General features: G+C 43.3%; 1 protein-coding gene across 1 annotated transcript in view; it reads right to left on the bottom strand.

Annotated features, from left to right (window-relative positions):
- Positions 1-18,894, bottom strand: part of CSGALNACT2 (chondroitin sulfate N-acetylgalactosaminyltransferase 2) — a 22,469-nt gene extending 3,575 nt beyond the window's left edge. Inside the window, exons 1-6 of the mRNA XM_029285350.1 lie at positions 17,891-18,894; positions 17,732-17,773; positions 7,738-7,954; positions 6,687-6,788; positions 4,774-4,952; positions 328-422 (exon numbers count right to left, since the gene is read on the bottom strand). Of these exons, the coding sequence (XP_029141183.1) occupies positions 328-422; positions 4,774-4,952; positions 6,687-6,788; positions 7,738-7,954; positions 17,732-17,773; positions 17,891-18,485 (1,230 nt within the window). The 5' untranslated portion in view covers positions 18,486-18,894. The remainder of the gene's footprint in view (positions 1-327; positions 423-4,773; positions 4,953-6,686; positions 6,789-7,737; positions 7,955-17,731; positions 17,774-17,890) is intronic.
- Between the last annotated feature and the right edge of the window lie 262 nt (positions 18,895-19,156).

Raw genomic sequence — 19,156 nt, 5'->3', positions numbered from 1 at the left:
TGACTCCAAACACAATTGATTTCCCCCCAAAAATCCACCGAGTCCAAGAAAACTAGAACAAATGGAAACTTGCTCAATGTTAATCTGATAAGCTAAGAACAAGTTTCAGCAAAGGTTTCTCACTTTTGCGCATGTCCTTTGCGGACAGCAAGCTCTTTCGTTCGTGTCGTCTAAATACTTGGGGAAAATTCAAGGAAGCGTCTGGGAAGGGCATATCCGTTGGCAACGAGGGAAACTTCATTTTTAAAGGTGTTCCCGGAAATTATACACCGCCCGGGCTGCTACTCTCGAGAGTAAAGTTTTTAAGGCTTCTCTGGAGTCTCTTACCAACTGCTGCTCCACTGGAGGTGGCCCATCTTGGTTGGCGTAGACAATGGCAGGATTATACAGGCTGAAAACCACTGGATAAAAAACTTTCTTGCCTGTAAAAAAAAAAATGGGAAAGACTTGTTACTCCGCGGGAAAGACTGACGAAGGAAAGGCATCCACATGTCTCCCATTGTTGTTTTTTAAATAAAAATAACCGTTAAACTATTTCCCAAACACTGCACAGAAGAGTAAATTTGTAAAAAGCTTAAGAGGGACCCTGCAGACAGGATCCTGTGAATGGTTCCCGTTTGTTCTTTAGATTTTGGAGAACACCGTCGGATAATTTGGGTGGGTGAACCCTCCTAAGGTCTGAAAGATGTCCTCAAAAGAGTTTGTATACGAAGAGGCTTGCAGGCAAATGATTTCCAATGATCTTGAGTCCTAGTGGACAATCCCTTAAATATGAGCCAGCCGTGTGCTGAAGCTGCCAAAAAGGCCAACACAGTGCTGGGCTGCATTAACAGAGGGATAGAATCAAGATCACGTGAAGTGTTAATACCACTTTACAAGGCCTTGGTAAGGCCACACTTGGAATACGGCATCCAGTTTTGGTCACCACGATGTAAAAAAGATGCTGAGACTCTAGAAGGAGTACAGAGAAGAGCAACAAAGATGATTAGGGGACTGGAGGCCAAAGCATATAAAGAATGGTTGCTGGAATTGGGTATGTCTAGTCTAATGAAGAGAAGGACGAGGGGGGACATGATAGCAGTCTTCCAATATCTCAGGGGCTGCCCCAAAGAAGAGGGAGCCAAGCTATTCTCCAAAGCACCTGAAGGCAGGACAAGAAGCAATGGATGGAAACTGAGCACCCTGCCCTGCCCTTTAACATGACTTGCATGTAACACAGAGAGTACATTGAGAGTACAATATAAATTGTCTGTCTATCTATCTATCTATCTATCTATCTATCTATCTATCTATCTATCTATCTATCTATCTATCTATCTATCTATCTATCTATCTATCTATCATCTATCTATCTATCTATCTATCTATCTATCTATCTATCTATCTATCATCTATCTATCTATCTATCTATCTATCTATCTATCTATCTATCTATCTATCTATCTATCTATCTATCTATCTATCTAAGACCAAAGACATCCAGGCTGAATACAGAATAACAGAATTGGAAGAGACCCTGGAGGTCTTCCAGTCCAACCCCCTGCTCAAGCAGAAGACCCTCTACCACTCTGGAAAAATGGCTGTCCAGTCTCTTCCTAAAAGCTTCCAGTGATGGAACACCCACAACTTCTGGTGGCAAGCTGTTCCACTGGTTAACTGTTCTCACTGAGAGGAAGTTTCTCCTTAGTTCCAGGTTGCTTCTCTCCTTGATTAGTTTCTATCTGTTACTTCTTGTCCTGCCTTCAGGGGCTTTAGAGAATAGGTCGACCCACCTTTCCTCTGTGATAACCCCTCAAATATTGGAAGACTGCTATTGTGTCACCTCTCATCTTTCTTTTCATGAAACTAGGTGTGCATATCTAGTTATACTACCGTATATTGTGTGTGTGTGTTTATGTCTATGTGTATTTCTCTGTGTATGTGTAAGCACACACACACACATGACAAATATAATTGTCTGGCTTGTTTTCATGGAAGCCCAGTCCTGGCTTAGCCGTAAAGCTCAATTTGGCCACAGTTCCGTAATATACAGTTTTAGGAATAATAAGATAAATATAGAAATATTCTGCTGCATGAAATATGGTGGAACTGTGAGAAAGCGGCGATAGAAACATGAGACCCCCACTTTCCTTCCAAAAAGGACATGTGTAACACCATAATTACCCCTTACTATAAACACGTCCAGGTGTTCCACACACTTTTTTTTTACAAAACAGCTTATTTGCAGGAGTGCAAAATTACAAGGCAGGCAGCCAAATTCAGTTGGGCAGCCTGTGATATCCCAAAGAGGAACATTAAAGGGTAGGAAGGTGGAAAGCAATGCAGAGTTTCTTGTCATGTATAAAGTATCAGATTTTTATATATATATATAATCTTATAATTGGTCTTGTTTGTTATCATCTCAACAAAAGGTCTGTGAATGATCTGGGATGGAAGTTTACTCATGCCATGCTCAGGGGATAGAGTGAGGAGACGGCTCCTCAAAGGAAACCCCGTCTATAAATATAATAAATTAAATGGAAACCACTGTCTTACACCCCCTCCCCACCCCCCAAAGTAATTCAGTTTTTTCCAGATGTCTAACTTGTATATCCAACAACAGTGTTTAAAGCATTGATTCAGCAGTTTGTGGAAGATCAGCTCTTCGCAAGGAAAATATGTGAGCCTATCACGACTGAAGAAACCGTGAAAATGAAATGTCTCCCAAACATGTACAATGCAGGAGGACATCCAAAGAAAAATTTTGCAATATAAAGCTTCTTCATACTGGGGGGAAAAAAGGAAAGATCTAAAATGAGGGAAGGGGGAAAGGAAGATGGAGATAATTTTGCAATTAGTGGAACTTAATATATTTTATCTTCCTGGGTTCCAAGATCACCGCAGATGGGGACTGCAGCCAAGAAATTAGAAGACGCTTGCTCCTGGGGAGGAAAGCTATGGCAAATCTAGACAGCATACTAAAGAGCAGAGACATCACCCTGCCAACAAAAGTGCATTTAGTCAAGGCCATGGTTTTCCCAGTTGCGATGTATGGCTGTGAAAGTTGGACCATAAGAAAGGCCGAGCGCCAAAGAATTGTGGCCTTTGAACTATGGTGCTGGAGAAGACTCCTGCGAGTCCCCTGGACTGCAAGGCGATCCAACCAGTCAGTCCTAGAGGAGATCAACCCCGACTGCTCTTGAGAAGGCCAGATCCTGAAGTTGAAACTCAAGTACTTTGGCCACCTAATGAGAAGGAAAGACTCACTGCAGAAGAGCCTAATGCTGGGAAAGATGGAGGGCAATAGAAGAAGGGGACGACAGAGAAGGAGGTGGCTGGATGGAGTCCCTGAAGCAGTGGGCGTGAGCTTAAGTGGACTCCAGAAGATGGTAGAGGACAGGAAGGCCTGGAGGAACGTTGTTCATGGGGTTGCGATGGGTCGGATATGACTTCGCAATTAACAACAACATATCCACTTTTTAGAAGCATCAGGTGCAAAGGCAGGCCAGTTTCTTGGGTTCACAGGTACATTTTGAGAAGATGTGATGGCTCCTTCATCCAATTTACTTAGTAATGTGATTTTTTTCAGCTCCCCCCCCCCCAATCAGAACTGCAACGTTGGATCGAAAGAGCGAAATAAGAAGACTGAAAAATTGTTGTTTTTTTAACATGAGAAATATAAAAATGTCGGGATGGTTTATATAAAATAAATGTTTTCTCTGGGGGAAAAAAAAGAAGAAAAAAAATTCTATACTCTTTGCATTTTTACAACCCTACCGAACAGTCTCTGTTTTTTGAATTTATGAATTCACATTGGTTAAAACTCTTTTAGAATTGGTCGTTCTTACGATACTTATAACACCCCTTTTGTTTAAATTCATTCTTAAAACATTTGTGCTAGCTACCGCTCCGTTAGTTCTACTAGAATTAAAAAAGAAGCTTTATATTGATGTGGTTGTTATTTGCAGAAACATGAGGAAAATGTCTATATTTAATTGTCACTTATTCAAACAACAAGAACTGTTATTAATTTAAGGTTGGCAAAAGAGAATATTATTGGAAGAGAAAATCAAGCCAAGCCATTATATGGACTGTAGAATTATAGAAATTAATTGTTAGCTGTACCCAGCCATGCATTGCTGTGACTCAGTCTGGTTAAATTTACGTCCAACAGATGGCGCTGTTTTTCAAAAAAGCATGTTTTTACCTGTCATAGGTGTGACATCTATATAATAGTAGGTATATAAAAAACACGCGCGTATTCGAATGCAACGTTGTTTCAAAATTTCAAAGCAATCGGTGAAGAACTTTTGGAGATTTAAGATTTTGAACAAATGAACATTTACATTTTTATTTATATAGAAGATTGTTTACCAAATATTCACAAAGTGGCTGCTTACAACCACTGAGTATGCTCAACGTATGCTCGCAAAGTAGCCATATTCTATCATGAAAAAGGAGTAGGTTCCATAACCCACTAAGACACTTGGCACCACAGCTATCTCAAACACTTCACAAAAGTGTGCTGGTGGGATCGAAAGACCCCACCCTTCCACCTCATCCAAGGTCACAGAGGACCTGTGGATCCACAGGAAATCTCGTAAACTAAGAGGGTGCTAAAAATTATGGATTAGTAGCAGATCACCTCTCTGTTGTCATCATCCTTATTTTTATCATGTGGGTGAGAAACCTTAACTAGGTTCCAAGGAAGTCGGGCCTTATGACAAGGATGTCGAGCAGGGACCACGTTGTCCACCTCTTCTCCGTTCCCTTCAAGGTGTAACGGGAACCTACCTGGCTCCGTGTTCAGGCGGCAGCTATTCAAGAATTCCGCTGTGAAATAAATATCCACGTCGCAGAAGAACATCAGGACTTCCCCTTTCTCCCAAGCTCGGGCACCCACATCCAGGCCTTGGCCACGGTTGAATTCCTCATTCAGGGAGACCAGGGTGTAATTATGGAAGTCGGTCTCTCTAACAAGAGAAAGAATCGAAAGTTGGAGACATTCAACTTCTTGGTTTGTGGCCCATCCGCTCAAAACAATACCCTGAAGACCGATTGTTCAGCCTAGTTCAGTTCTCACTGGCTCAAGGTTGACTCAGCCTTCCATCCTTCTTTCTGAGGTCGGTAAACTGAGGAGCCAGATTGTTGGGGGGCCAGAGGCTGACTCTGTAAACCGCTTAGAAAGGGCTGTAAAGCTGGAAGGGACCTTGGAGGTCTTCTAGTCTAGCCCCCTGCTCAAGGTAGGAGACCTTACACCATCCCAGTCAAATGGCTGTCCAGTCTCTTCTTGAAAACCTCCAGGGATGGAGCACTCATGGCTCCAGGAAGGAAGCTATTCCATTGGTTATTTGTTCTCACTGTCGGGAAATTTCTCCTTAGTTCTAGGTAGGACGACTCTTTCATGATTTTCCATCCATTACCTCTTGTACTGCTCTCAGGTGCTTTGGAGAAAAAGTCAGTCACCTCTTCCTCTGTGACAGCCCCCGTCATGTAGTGGGAGACTGCTATCATACTGTTGAAGACGGATGACACTTTTGTGAAACTGCGTGGCAAGATCAGGAATGATAGAAGGGCTCCTTCATAGGAGTACGGGAAGGTGGACAATGTAGAGATTGACCTTCTAGACCAGACAGGTTCTGCATTGTCCACCTTCACATACTCCTATGAAGAAGGGTCCTTGGTGTTCTCTGAGCTTGGTTGTTTTGTTGAAGACATTTCATTATCAAACTAGGTACCATCATCAGGTCCTTGGTGTTCTCTGAGCGTGGTTGTTTTCTTGAAGACATTTCATTACCCAAACTAGGTACCATCATCAGTGCTAATACTGATGATGTTACATAGTTGGGTAGTGAAACATCTGCAAGAAAGCAAGAAAGCTCAGAGAGCACCAAGGACCCCACAGTCCTCCTTCTCCTCCTCTTTTCTGGAAACCTCATTCTCTTCTAGAACTGATGATGTTACCTAGTTGGGTGATGAAACATCTGCAAGAAAACAAGCAAGCTCAGAGAGCACCAAGGACCTCACAGTCGTCGTCGTCGTCCTCCTCCTCCTCCTCCTCCTCCTCCTCCTCCTCCTCCTCCTCCTCCGTCACTGTCCAGTCTCTTCTTAAAAGCCTCCAGTGATGGACCACCCACCACTTCTAAAGTCATTAGATCAAGCTCAATTCCAGAGATTTTTTACTGTTCCCTGTGATTAATGGAAATTATGTTTAGTCTCCTGCAATGTCACAGAATAATTTCCTTCTACAGTTTGCTGCCTTCAGTTCTGGCAGTGGAGGATTCACCTCGGCGAGATGCGTTACTCAAAGAAAAAAACCCACCCACCCACCCCTGTGTGCAGAAGGACCCCAGTCAAGACCAAAAGCAAAATTGCTCTCTCCTAACAGAGGGTTTTATTCTGGGCTCAGAGACTTCCATCTGCGCTTTAGACACGAGGTGACTCAACAGCGAAAAAAGTGCGTCCGTCTTAAAAACTGGGGACTGCGTTGTTTTGTACGGAAAAACAAAGCAAAGAGACCTCTTGCCAAGATCCACACCAGCCCAGCATTTTCAAAATAAAGGAAGGAAGTTAACTTTGCCCCTAAAATGAAAGCAAAACGGATCACAGATCCTTGCTCAGCTTCAGAAGAAGTTCTCCACTGGGCAGAGACGCAATCCGCTTTCCGTTCTTGGTCTCCTGTCCTGTCGTGACGTCTTGGAACTCACCTTGCAACGGATTGTAAGATGCTCTTGACTTCGGAAAGCCCTTCCTGTCCAAAATAGACCACGGTGAGATGAATCCGCTTGTCTTGATTAATGCAAACATCCCTGGGAGCAAAAAAGAAGAGTTTTTTTTAAGCAAGTCGGTGACTTCTTCGGAAAAAAAGAAAAGGTCCAAGGATCTCCTCTACTAGCCGTAGAAGATTTCAGAAATCTCCCAACGGATCGATCTAGTTGAAATCTCAGAAAGATCTTATCTCACTAGGGCCGTTCGAAAATCATCTGAGAAACAGAATAGAATAGAGTAGATTTCTGCGTAAGTTACCTTCTTGCAAATACAGATTGGAAATCAAGACGCGAGCAGCAAAAGGCTGCTTGGTGTTTGTAAGAAACAGACAGGATTGTTCCGTGGAGGAGTATGGAGTCTTAGTCAAAGATTAATTTTGGGATTTTATGTTGTTATTCTGAAACATATCAAGGTGATTGCCAGCATGATAAACAGGATTGTTTTTAGCAACAGCCTAGTGGTGTATTTTAATTCAGGATGTTAGCATCTCAATAATGTAACATTTTAGTATTTTCAAGATTCTTTCTAATTGTTAATTCATGCCATAGGTTAGTATACTATTGTCTCCTGTCCTCTCCTCCTCTCCTTTCCCTCCCCCCTCTCCTCTCCTCTCCCTTCATCTCATTCTCTTCTCTCCCCTCATGGTTTCCTCCTCTCTCTTCATCTCATCCTCTCCCCTCACAATCTCCTCCTCCTCCTCCTCTACCCTCCTCTCCTTTCCTCCTCTCCACTCCCTTCAGCTCCTCTCCTCTCCCCTCATAGTCTCCTCTCCTCCTCTCCCCTCGTCTCCTCTCCTCCTCTCCTCTCCCCTCCCACTTCCCCTCATCTCCTTCTCTCCTCTCCCCTCATCGTCTGGTCTCCTCCTCTCCTCTCCCCTCGTCTCCTCTCCTCCTCCTCCTCCCATCCCATTTCCCCTCATCTCTTTTCCTCCTCTCCTATCCCTTCATCTCATCCTCTCCTCCCCTCCCTTCTTATCTCTCATGTACTTACCTGAAATTTTGCATGAACTGTGCAAAAACCTCTGTCCTTCCCGCCAGAGGAACGATGATGTTGATCATCGACCGGGAGATGTCCACCGTCTCTGTCTTCACTTTCATGAGGGGACCAAACGGGCGGAACAGCGAGACGTGTCGGTACTCCATTTCGTCAGCTTTCTTGTAGAATAATTCATACTGGGAGCCTTTGTCTCTCTCCGTGCGGTAGTAACCTTGAGGACAATTCCAAGATTAAAATGACGGATTTTACAGGCAGCCAGAAAAGGCTGGGAAACACGTCCTGGCGCGTTTCCGGAGGAAATTTGCCTTTGACTCATTACTACAGGTACGTCCTCAACTTACAACCATTTGTTTAGTCACCATTGGAAGTTACAATGGCCCTGAAAAAGAGACTTATGACCGTTTTTCACATTGATGACTGTTGCAGCATCCCCACGGTCAAAACGGTGTGCTTGGCAACTAACTCATATTTATGACGGTCACAGCGTCCCGCTGTGTGTGTGTGTGTGTGTGTGTGTGTGTGTGTGTCACGTGATCCCCTTTTGCGACCTTCTGACAAGCAAAGTCAATGGGGGAAGCCAGATTCCCCTAACAACTGTGTGACTAACTTCACACCTGCAATGATTGGCTTAACAACAGCGGCAAGAAAGATCGTAAAATTGGGGCAAAACTCACTTAACAAATGTGTCACTTAGCAACAGAAACGTTGGGCTCGTAAGTCAAGGACTACCTCTATACAGGAACCCGCTCAACAAAACCAGCCAACTAACCACGATTTAAACATTTGCAACTTAGCATGAGTTATCAATCCGGCCCTTCATACATTAAACCCGGCATTTATAAAGACTTGGGATTAGAATCCAGCCAAGGTCCGTATTTTAAAAACGACCTTAAAACATTCAAGAAAAAAAAAGGAAAAGTTCCATTTTGCAGGTCGCAAAAGAAATATGTCATTCGTACACACAGGAGTACGTCCGTTTCAAGGCCTTTTACCAAACTGCGTAAATTTTGGGGTCAAATCTTGCTTGAGAGACAGTTCTGCAAAGCAGCTCAAACGTTTCTTGCAACTTCAAGATTAAGGGAAAGGGTTTTTTTTCCCTTTCCAGAAAACGTGACTCGCCCGCTGTAAATTCTGGCACGCAAAAATACAGCGCAGGGTGGAAAGTTTGCATTGCATGTGCTCGCGGCCCAGTTTGTGTGCGTGTGCGCATAAAATGTTTTCCCCCTCCTTTTTCCCTCCAGTCCACAAACCGAGAAAGGTTGGACACCTCTGATTTAGCCGGAAGGTTGTTCTCCAGGATTGGTTTGAGAGAGAGGCAATTGCCATAATTTAAGTGTTTTTCAAACTTGGTGTCAACGCCGCTAACATCGGATGTTCTTGCTTTGACAACATATGGAGATGCAGCCATTTTCCTTCTTATGTTTTACTCTTAGAATGAAGAGTTAGAATTAGATGATACTGGGTTGGGGGGAGGAGGAGGAATGTGCATGGGAGTTTAGTTAGACATAACAATATGGTAACTGGTGTGAGAACCAAGGTTTTTTGAAATAAGAGATGATAAGAAATGGCGGGTTGGAGAACTGGAGGGAAAGCCTGCATTTCAAACTAATTGGAGAATGTGATTTATGACATTTAATTAGAGGGGGGAATTGTGCTTGATACTATGTGCTCAGGGGAGGGGAATTCAGATTTTGGCTTCGACTATGTATGTGCCGATGTTATGCTATTCAATTAAAGATTCTTTAAGGTAAACAATGCCTCGAAGTTCTTTGAAGAGTTTCATCCGTAGGAACCATGACACTTGGCAACCTTAAGGTGTGCGAATTTCAACTCACTCCTGAGGTGTGGATAAAATCTTAGACATCCTATTAAGTGCAAGGAAGCATTACATAGATTTTAGATCCATGGGCTGCAGGATAGCTAGCCAGGTTTGCTGAAATCTCTGGTAGATGTTGGGCTGGGGAAGGCACGGCGCTTAAAACAAACTATGCTGAACACCATCGCTCACGCATACAACGGCGTGTTTACTCTAAGTAAACCAAGGTGGTCCTCGGTGTACGGCCGCAATGGAGCCCAAAATTTATGTCGCTAAGTGAAACATTTGTTAAGTGAGTTTTGCCCTCCCGTTTCCGACGTTTCTCGCCACAATTGTTAAATAAGTAAGTAAATTAAGTAAATTAATTAGTAAATTAAGTAACACGGTAAAGTAAAACTGGGTTCCCCGTTGATTTTGCTTGTCAGAAGGTCGTAAAAGAGGATGACATGATCCCGGGATGCTGTGACCATCATAAATATGAGTCGGTGGCCAAGCATCTGAATTTGGACCACAGGGATGTAAATTTGAAAAAAATGGCCGTAAATCACTTTTTTTCAGGGACGTCGTAACTATGAACGGTCACTAAACGAAACTGTTGTAAGTCGAGCACTATCTGTGCAGTGTGGAGATCAAATTGAACCTCCAGCCTAACCTCCAGGAATGCCACTTTTCTGCGGGTTTTTAAAAGAGGCGTTTTATGGTGCTCCTCATGGATCTTCTGAACAACAGGGAAAAATGAGTAACATGGAACAATGGAATGAATTTAAGACTGGCAATAAACTTCAGTGGGCTTGCAGATAAGCTGAGGGTTTGTTTCAAGAATTTAAATTTAATCAGCATCACAAAGGCTGCAAAGAATTCCGCGCGGCAAAAGAATCGTCTACGGGTTTGAGGGCAAAAAGTTTCCAGGAAGAATTTTATGAAAGGTTCTTTCACACACTCAGATCAAGTACAGATGGAGGGATAAACGTCACTGGAGATAGGAATGGAGTGCTAAATTCAAATTTATGACAAAGCCGTTCAAGGGAAGATCTCCCTGAAGGATTTTCTGGTATATGGATACGCTGGCTTTTTAAAGATGCTTAGAGACTACAAAAAAAAAAAAAAAAAAAAATCCAAAAGCCAGCTAGACATGAAACATCCTCAAGAACTGACAGGAGGGAGAGAAGAGAAAGTATTAATACCACTTTACAATGCCTTGGTAAGGTCACACTTGGAATACTGCATCCAGTTTTAGTCACCACGATGTAAAAAAGATGCTGAGACTCTAGAAAGAGTACAGAGAAGAGCAACAAAGATGATCAGGGGACTGGAGGCTCTTTAGAAGGCCAGATCCCGAAGTTGAAACTCAAGTACTTTGGCCACCTAATGAGAAGGAAGGACTCACTGGAGAAGAGCCTAACGCTGGGAAAGATGGAGGGCAAGAGAAGAAGGGGACGACAGAGAAGGAGGTGGCTGGATGGAGTCACTGAAGCAGGAGGCGTGAACTTAAATGGACTCCAGAAGATGGTAGAGGACAGGAAGACCTGGAGGAACGTTGTCCATGGGGTCGTGATGGGTCGGACACGACTTCGCAATTAACAACAACAAAAGTTTAATGAAGAGAAGGACGAGGGGGGACACGATAGCAGTATTCCAATATCTCAGGGACTGCCCCAAAGAAGAGGGAGTCAAGCTATTCTCCAAAGCACCTGAAGGCAGGACGAGAAGCAACGGATGGAAACTCATCAAGGAGAGAAGCAACCTAGAACTAAGGAGAAACTTCCTGACAGTGAGAACAATTAACCAGTGGAACAACCTGCCTCCAGAAGCTGTGGATCCTCCAACACTGGAAGTTTTTAAGAAGAAACTGGACAGCCATTTGTCCGAAATGGTATAGGACAGTGGTTCTCAACCTGTGGGTCGGGACCCCATTTGGGGTCAATCGACCATTTCATGGGGGTCGCCAAGCAAGGCTGTCCGCCATTTTTTTTGTCCGCCATTTTTTCCCCTTTTCCGGCAGGTGCCTTACCTCCCTTGGGCTGGGCCAGCTGGTGGTCGGCCTGCTCCGTCTCTGCCGCTTGCCAGCTACGCCTCGGCCAGCGCAGGGGGCGGAACCACGCATGCGCGGCGCTCCCGGGCAGGGAAAGTCCTTGATTTACGACCGGTTGGGTAGTCCTTGACTTACGACCGGTTTAGTCCTTGACTTACGACCGGTTGGGGTCGCGGCATTAAAAAGGTTGAGAACCACTGGTATAGGATTTCCTGCCTGAGCAGGGGGTTGGACTAGATGACCTCCAAGGTCCCAACTTTATTATTATTATTATTATTATTATTATTATTATTATTATTATTATTATTATTATTATTATTATTATTATTATTATTATTATTATTATTATTATTATTATTATTATTATTATATGCCCACGTTCGCCCCAGTCCTGACATCAGATAATTACTTAAGAGGAATGAGGTGTTCTAGATGTCTTCAGTGCTTTGGCAAATCTGTTACGTTTCCCAAATTATCTTTTCCCCCAAGCATCTATTTATGAACTGCTGGGTATTTGGGGTGAGGGTTGGGTGAATGGAGAATCCATATTAATTTTGTTGTTATTGACAAAGAGAGGGAGGGAGGGAGGGAGGGAGAGAAGGAAGGAAGGAAGGAAGGAAGGAAGGAAGGAAGGAAGGAAGGAAGGAAGGAAGGANAAGAAAGAAAGAAAGAAAGAAAGAAAGAAAGAAAGAAAGAAAGAAAGAAAGAAAGGATTCTAGTTAAATTAGAAGACTGCAAAAACAAAACTTGGAAAGAAAGAAAGAAAGAAAGAAAGAAGGAAGGAAGGAAGGAAGGAAGGAAGGAAGGAAGGAAGGAAGGAAGGAAGGAAGGAAACTTTATTTCACAAGAGAAAGGGAAAGGAAAGGGGAAAGAAAGAAAAGAAGGAAGGAAGGAAGGAAGGAAGGAAGGAAGGAAGGAAGGAAGGAGAGGGAGATGGCTAACTATTCTAGTTAAATTAGAAGAATGCAAAAACAAAACTTGGAAAGAAAGAAAGAAAGAAAGAAAGAAAGAAAGAAAGAAAGAAAGAAAGAAAGAAAGAAAGAAAGAAAGAAGGCTATAAAGCAGGGAGCTGTGAGCTCAAGAACCTCTGTTGGATATGTTTGCTGCCTTTGGTTATTTGTAAAAAAATAAAATAAAGGGATATGATTTCAAAACAACTCAAATCCTGGGAAGGCTTGGGAACCCGAGGCCAATCTTTGCTTGGGGCAATTGGACTTTTTTTAGCGCGGTGTACACTGTTCCTAAAGTTTAAATCCTTGAAATTGGCATTAAAACACACCAACAGATCGGTCAAAAAGAGTTGACTGTGTCAGGAACATCAAACAGAGCAGCTAACTGTTGACCAGGAAGGGGGAATTTCCTGTTTCTCTGAAACAACTCAGTGGGTGTTTCAACTAAATTACAACACGCTTTTAAACCTCCCATCCTGTTGAAATCTAAAAAAAGGGGAAGGCACAATTACCAGGTTGACCCACGAACAGTCTCAAACAAGCTGACCAAAACGGGTTTAAACGGTACCACTTCTTCACTCCTCGCCACTAAAGCTGTCAAAAGCAAGGAAGCTTAGGGTTGGCTAAAGGAAGCCGTAAGTTACAAAACTGACTGCTCTAAAAATTTACTGTTTTCCCGTAAGGATTGAAAGAACGATTCAACAATACCTGAAAAACATCTGGCCTTGGCTAATTTTGAGCGTCAGGCTTTTTGTCGTAGGAAATTACACTAGGAAGCCAAGCTCAGCGTGCAGAGAACGTGTCCTGGGTATTCAAGAATGAACCGCATGAGCGAAAATGTTGTAATTAAAGGGGGGGGGGGATATTCAGAGAAGAGTGGAATATCAACCAGCATCTTAAATAATTATAAACCTGCAGATATTTTATGCCTGTGGAGATCTGGAGGATCTGACCTCACATCTTGGGAATGGTCCAATGCACTCTCCACCGTAAATATTTTTAGTGAGACAATAAAATCATGTTTTACGAGCGTGTTTTGGAATCTAAGCGGCATCCCAAAGAGAATTTCTCCATCCTGCTGTCTGAAGATCGAGTGATCAAGTGAAGCTACCACTATGAGGTCTGTGGGGTTTCTCAACCATCCAGGTCATCGTTGTCCCAAAGGTAATTTTTCCCAAAGGCAACTGGACTTTCTTGTTTCGTTTTTTTCCCTTTGAAAATATTTCACTTCTCGTCCAAGAAGCTTCTTCAGTTCACGGATGAGAAGCGAAACGCTTTCAGAAGAAGAAGAAAAAACAAGAAAGTCCAGTTGTCTTTTGGAAAAAGCACCTTTGGGATTACTTGTCAAGGATGAAACTTTGGCAGCTACGTGCCTCTGCATTTCAACTTGCCTTCAGATTAAGGTGGGGGGAGAGTGTTACTTTCAAGTGGGCTAGATGGAGAAATGAAACTTCTACGATTCAGCTGAAGATAGTGAGAGCCTGAAGCCTTTTCAAGGACACCAGAACAGGTGCCGATCAGAAGCAGATGGTTCCCATAACAAAGTAAACTTGTTTATATGGACTACGCTGGGGGTTTGACTGGGAAAATTATTGGTGTTGGAGCCTCAGAGTTAGTTTTGCTTCAATAGTACCACACAATGTATTCAATAAAGAGTAAGATTTTCAGAGACGGATTGAACCTGGAGTTTTATTTTTTATTCCTGAGCTGGATGTTGACATTACCACTATAAGCTTCTTAGAAACCAGAAAAACCAACTGGTTAAGCTGTTTCACACCTCTCTCGTATATTGGTCTTGAATAGTTGTCTTCTTTGAAGACATATTCTACCTTAGTTTCAAAATGCCAGAGGAAGCTGAGAAAATACTGTTTATTCATGTGTCTCAGGCAACTTAAAAGTGTTTAAACATTAGAATTTACTGACTATTAACATGAGTCACCGTCTGGGACCCAGCTAATGAACTGAAGGAAGCCCAAGATCAAAGAATGATGACCACTGTGTTTTGCCAAAGCAAACTGTGTGGGTCGTTAAGTAGACTCAGCAAGAAATATTTAAGACTGAAGCTCAAAGTACGCCTAGCTTAAGAACTCCTAGAACAGATAGCAAATACTGAGCAAGATTTGTCAATAAACATGTAGTTAACGGAGATGCTGGCAGACAGCTAAAGCACAACCCACAAGCCATGTGTTGTGAATTAACTGAATATCTGACAGCTCATTTGGCATTCAAATCTTAGGTAGAGCTATGGTTAATAATCATGCAGGGCAGGTAAGTCACAAAACCGTGAAGATGTAGATTTCTAGTTTAGAAAAAAAAATTAGATGGCCAACCGTAACAACAACTGGAACAACAAGATGGAAGAGAATCTTTGAAGCTCCAGGTTGAAATGTGGAATTCTCGGTGTTTGGTAATGAAATGTCTGCAAGAAACCAACCAGGCTGAGAGAGCACCTCTGAGCCTGGTTGGTTTCTTGGAGACATTTCATTACCAAACTAGGTTACATCATCAGTGCTGTGCTGATAATGAACATCCTGATGAACCAAGCTTAGAGAGAGCCCTCCATAAAGAAAATACATCAAACAGAAGTATTGTTGCTTTTTTAAGGTAGCCTCAATGTCCTCTGGATTTAATTTTTTTTAAAGAAATATTTAGAAAAGATTGGTTATGTATCATTCTCAGTAACTCAAAAACATCCTGCAGCCAAGAAGGCTCCACACCCATTTGCAGTACACAGGTGACCCTGAGGACAAAGATAAACCTCCAGGTGGCCTCAATGACTCTCTAAAAGGATGCAAATGACCAGCTGTCTGCAAGGAGTATAAATCCTTCCATTTCCCACCATCCAGTCAGAGCTGAAGAAGCTTCTTGGATGAGAAGCGAAACATTTTCAAAGAAAAACAAAGGAAGTCCAGTTGCCTCCTGAAAAAGCACCTCTGAGGACACAGACAAACCTCCAAGTGGCCTCAACGACTCTCTAAAAGGATGCAAATGACCAGCAGTCTGCAAGGAATTCAAATCCTTCCATTCCCACCATCCGGTCAAAGCTGAAGAAGCTTCTTGGATAAGAAGCGAAACGTCTTCAAAGAAAAACAAAGAAGTCCAGCTGCCTTTTGAAAAAGACCTTTGGGATTAATAATAATAATAATAATAATAATAATAATAATAATAATAATAATAATAATAATAATAATAATAATAATAATAATAATAATAATAATAATAATAAAGTTGGATTGAAGGTCATCAAGTCCAACCCCCTGCTCAGGCAGGAACCCTATACCATTTCAGACGGCTGTCCAGTCTCTTCTTAAAAACCTCCAGTGTTGGAGCATTCACCGCTTCTGGAGGCAGGTTGTTCCACTGGTTAATTGTTCTAACTGTCAGGAAGTTTCTCCTTAGTTCTCAATATCTCCTCCAACTCTCAGAGATGGAAGTAAAGATGATAAGTGACGACTTGAATCGTTAGGAAGGGAAGCCCTAAAAATAACTACATCTGAAGCTTTTTAAGATAGGTGAGATTTTAAGGATGAGGTTGGGTGTCAGCGCGGCAATCCAGCTCACTTCGCAATCTCTGCTCACAGCATGACAACAGCAACGGTGGGAGGGAAAGAATTGGAACACAAGGCGGTAAATGGGGTGAGGTGGGGGGACAAAAGAATGCAAACACCGGCTCGGGGCCTGAGACAACGCCAGTGTCCCAAGGTCACTTGCTGAGAAGGTCTGCAAGACGGAGAGTCCATTCCCCAAACAAAATGAAGTCAGCTGCTTGGAAGGTAAATAATAGTAGCGGAAAGGCCAAGGGGAAAAGGAAAAATTAACTACACTATTTGTGCGCGAAATATATCAGAATTGGCTTTGCTACTTCTGTAACCATGTTGGTCTAATAAATTACACTCTTGGAGAAAAGAAACGTCCCAGGGGTCTTTATTTACTGCACGAACCAAGTGGGACGGCTGAAAACAGTATTTATCATCAAGCTGTTGTAAATTCTGCCAGTCTCACGTACATCAAAAGTTGAACACACTAAAGCCCAACACACTCTTTAATAAACCGATTCTCAACACAGAGCTTGTGAACACACCTGTTACATTATCTAATTGCTCAAGGTGACCCCAACACTTAACTATTTAAACATTTTTAGCATTTGACCACAATCGAACTATTGGTGAGCAGGTAAAAAGCTCCGTCTTTTGTTTCGTTAACTGTCCTACAGACAGTCCTCAACTTACAACAGTTGGTTTAGTCACCGTTCGAAATGACAGTGGTACTGAAAAAGGTGACTTGGGACTATTTTACACACTTATGACTGTGGCAACATCTCTGAGGTCACGTGATCAAAATTTGGGCGCTTGGCAACTGGCTCGTACTTATGACAGTTGCAATGTCCCAGGATCATGTGATCCCTTTTGCGACCCTTCTCATAGACAAAGCCAATGGGGAAGCCGATTCACTTAACAACTTCAAGGATTCCCTTAACCTTGTAAAAGGGGGCAAAACTCAGTCTCGCTTGGTGACAGAAACTTCGGGCTCAACTGTGCTCGTAAGTCGAGGACAACGTGGACTTAATCGGTGCGGAATGCCTTCCTGCAAACTCTTAATAGTAGCTCAATAGTAGTAACTGTGAGAGGGACCTCGGAGTCCTAGTGGACAATCACTTCAACATGAGCTAGCCGTGTGCTGCAGCTGCCAAAAAGGCCAACACAGTGCTAGGCTGCATTAACAGAGGGAGAGAATCAAGATCACATGAAGTGTTAATACCATTTTACAATGCCTTGGTAAGGCCACACTTGGAATGCGGCATCCAGTTTTGGTCACCACGATGTAAAAAAGATGTTGAGACTCTGGAAAGAGTGCAGAGAAGAGCAACAAAGATGATTAGAGGACTGGAGGCTAAAACATATAAGGAACGGTTGCTGGAATTGGGTATGTCTGGTTTAATGAAGAGAAGGACGAGGGGGGACAGGATAGCAGTCTTCCAATATCTCAGGGGCTGCCCCAAAGAAGAGGGAGTCAAGCTATTCTCCAAAGGACCTGTAGGCAGGACGAGAAGCAACGGATGGAAACTAATCAAGGAGAGAAGCAACCTAGAACTAAGGAGAGACTTCCTGGCAGTGAGAACAATTAACCAGTGGAACAACCTGCCTCCAGAAGCGGTGAATGCTCCAACACTGGAAGTTTTTAAGAAGAGACTGGACAGCCATTTGTCCGAAATGGTATAGGGTTTCCTGCCTGAGCAGGAGGTTGGACTAGATGACCTCCAAGGTCCCTTCCAACTTTATTATTATTATTATTATTATTATTATTATTATTATTATTATTATTATTATTATTATTATTATTANTCCTCTTGAGCTTCTTCATCGGGATTGTTGATCACCTCCAGGCCGGCCTCGATCACCTCCACCAGCTCATCCCGCTTGTCCTTGCGGACCGGCTTCTCCTCCGGGTGGCGGGTGAGGCCCATCTCCAACTGGTAGACCTTCATGGACGTGAAGCTCTCGAAAGGGATGGCGGCGTATTCGCTGGGCAGCTTGGCGCCGACGCTCACTTCCGCTTTGTCTATCTGAGAATGCAGGTACTCCAACAGGTCGTTGGAGGTTTGTTCCTTGACGCCCGGAGAGCCCACGTTTTGGACTTTGGGGTTCTTCTTGTCCTGCAACAGCTTCAGGTTCTCGCTCATCTCTTGAAGTTCCAGCTTCAGCTGGGCGATCTGACGCTTGAGGCTGGTGGCCCTGTTTTGGTAGTGTTCTTCCTGCTCTTGTAAAAGCGCCTGGTAGTGTTCCTTGCCGAAATGATCGCCTCCGAGGCCGGGAAGCGACCGGTTGCTTTCTGTCGGCGGGGCGCACTCCAGGAGATACATGATCAGCAACAGACTCAGCAGCAAAGCCAGCCCGACAAAAAGCCACCGAGTTTTGGCTTGGAACATTAATCCTCTCCTAGGCATCCTTAGAGCGCTGCGGCCGTATTCCCAAACGACGCACAAAGCCGATATGCGCAGGTCATTCCTTGCTATCTGGAGGGAGCCATCGTTCCGGAGGCAAATCCAGAGGGCTCTCAACGGTTACAGCCATAACATTTCAAAAGCCGTCTTCTCCGAGCAACGGATCGCCAAGTTGAGTTTAAATCCCCAGATTACGCCGGCTTCCATTCCGGCCGGCAGTTCCAGTCCAATCGGCCGATGCGTCTCTCTCTCCTTAAATAAGGGCTGTTTGCGTAAACAGGGAGGACTGTTCTAGCCCAAAAATCACTCGCCCTTTGTTTTCCAGCATAACACCCTTAGGTTTATCATCAACTTATATGAAAAAACAAAGGAGAAACGTCTGGAAATGTCGACGATCTTCCTGGGCCTGGAGTATGTTTGAGCTCCTCCATGGACGTACTGCCAAAAAAAAAAAAAAAAAAAGCAGAAATGAGTATTTCAGCAATACCAGAGAGACAGCAAGGAATTTTCATCCAGCGTTCGCCCTTCTTGGAAGATCCGTGCTCTGAGTCAGCAAAATAAAGAAAAAGCCTAATATTACATGGGGAAGAAAAAAAAGAGAAAAAAAATACTTGGTTAGAACTACGAAGGAACCGGACAGCTGGAAAGCAGATCAAAGCAATGCCTAATATGCT

Source organism: Protobothrops mucrosquamatus, unplaced genomic scaffold (genome assembly GCF_001527695.2).
Source record: "Protobothrops mucrosquamatus isolate PMUCROS unplaced genomic scaffold, P.Mucros_1.0 scaffold1552, whole genome shotgun sequence".
NCBI lineage: Eukaryota > Metazoa > Chordata > Lepidosauria > Squamata > Viperidae > Protobothrops > Protobothrops mucrosquamatus.
The sequence above is the reverse complement of the archived record's forward strand: the minus strand, read 5'-3'. Positions and strand labels throughout refer to the sequence as shown.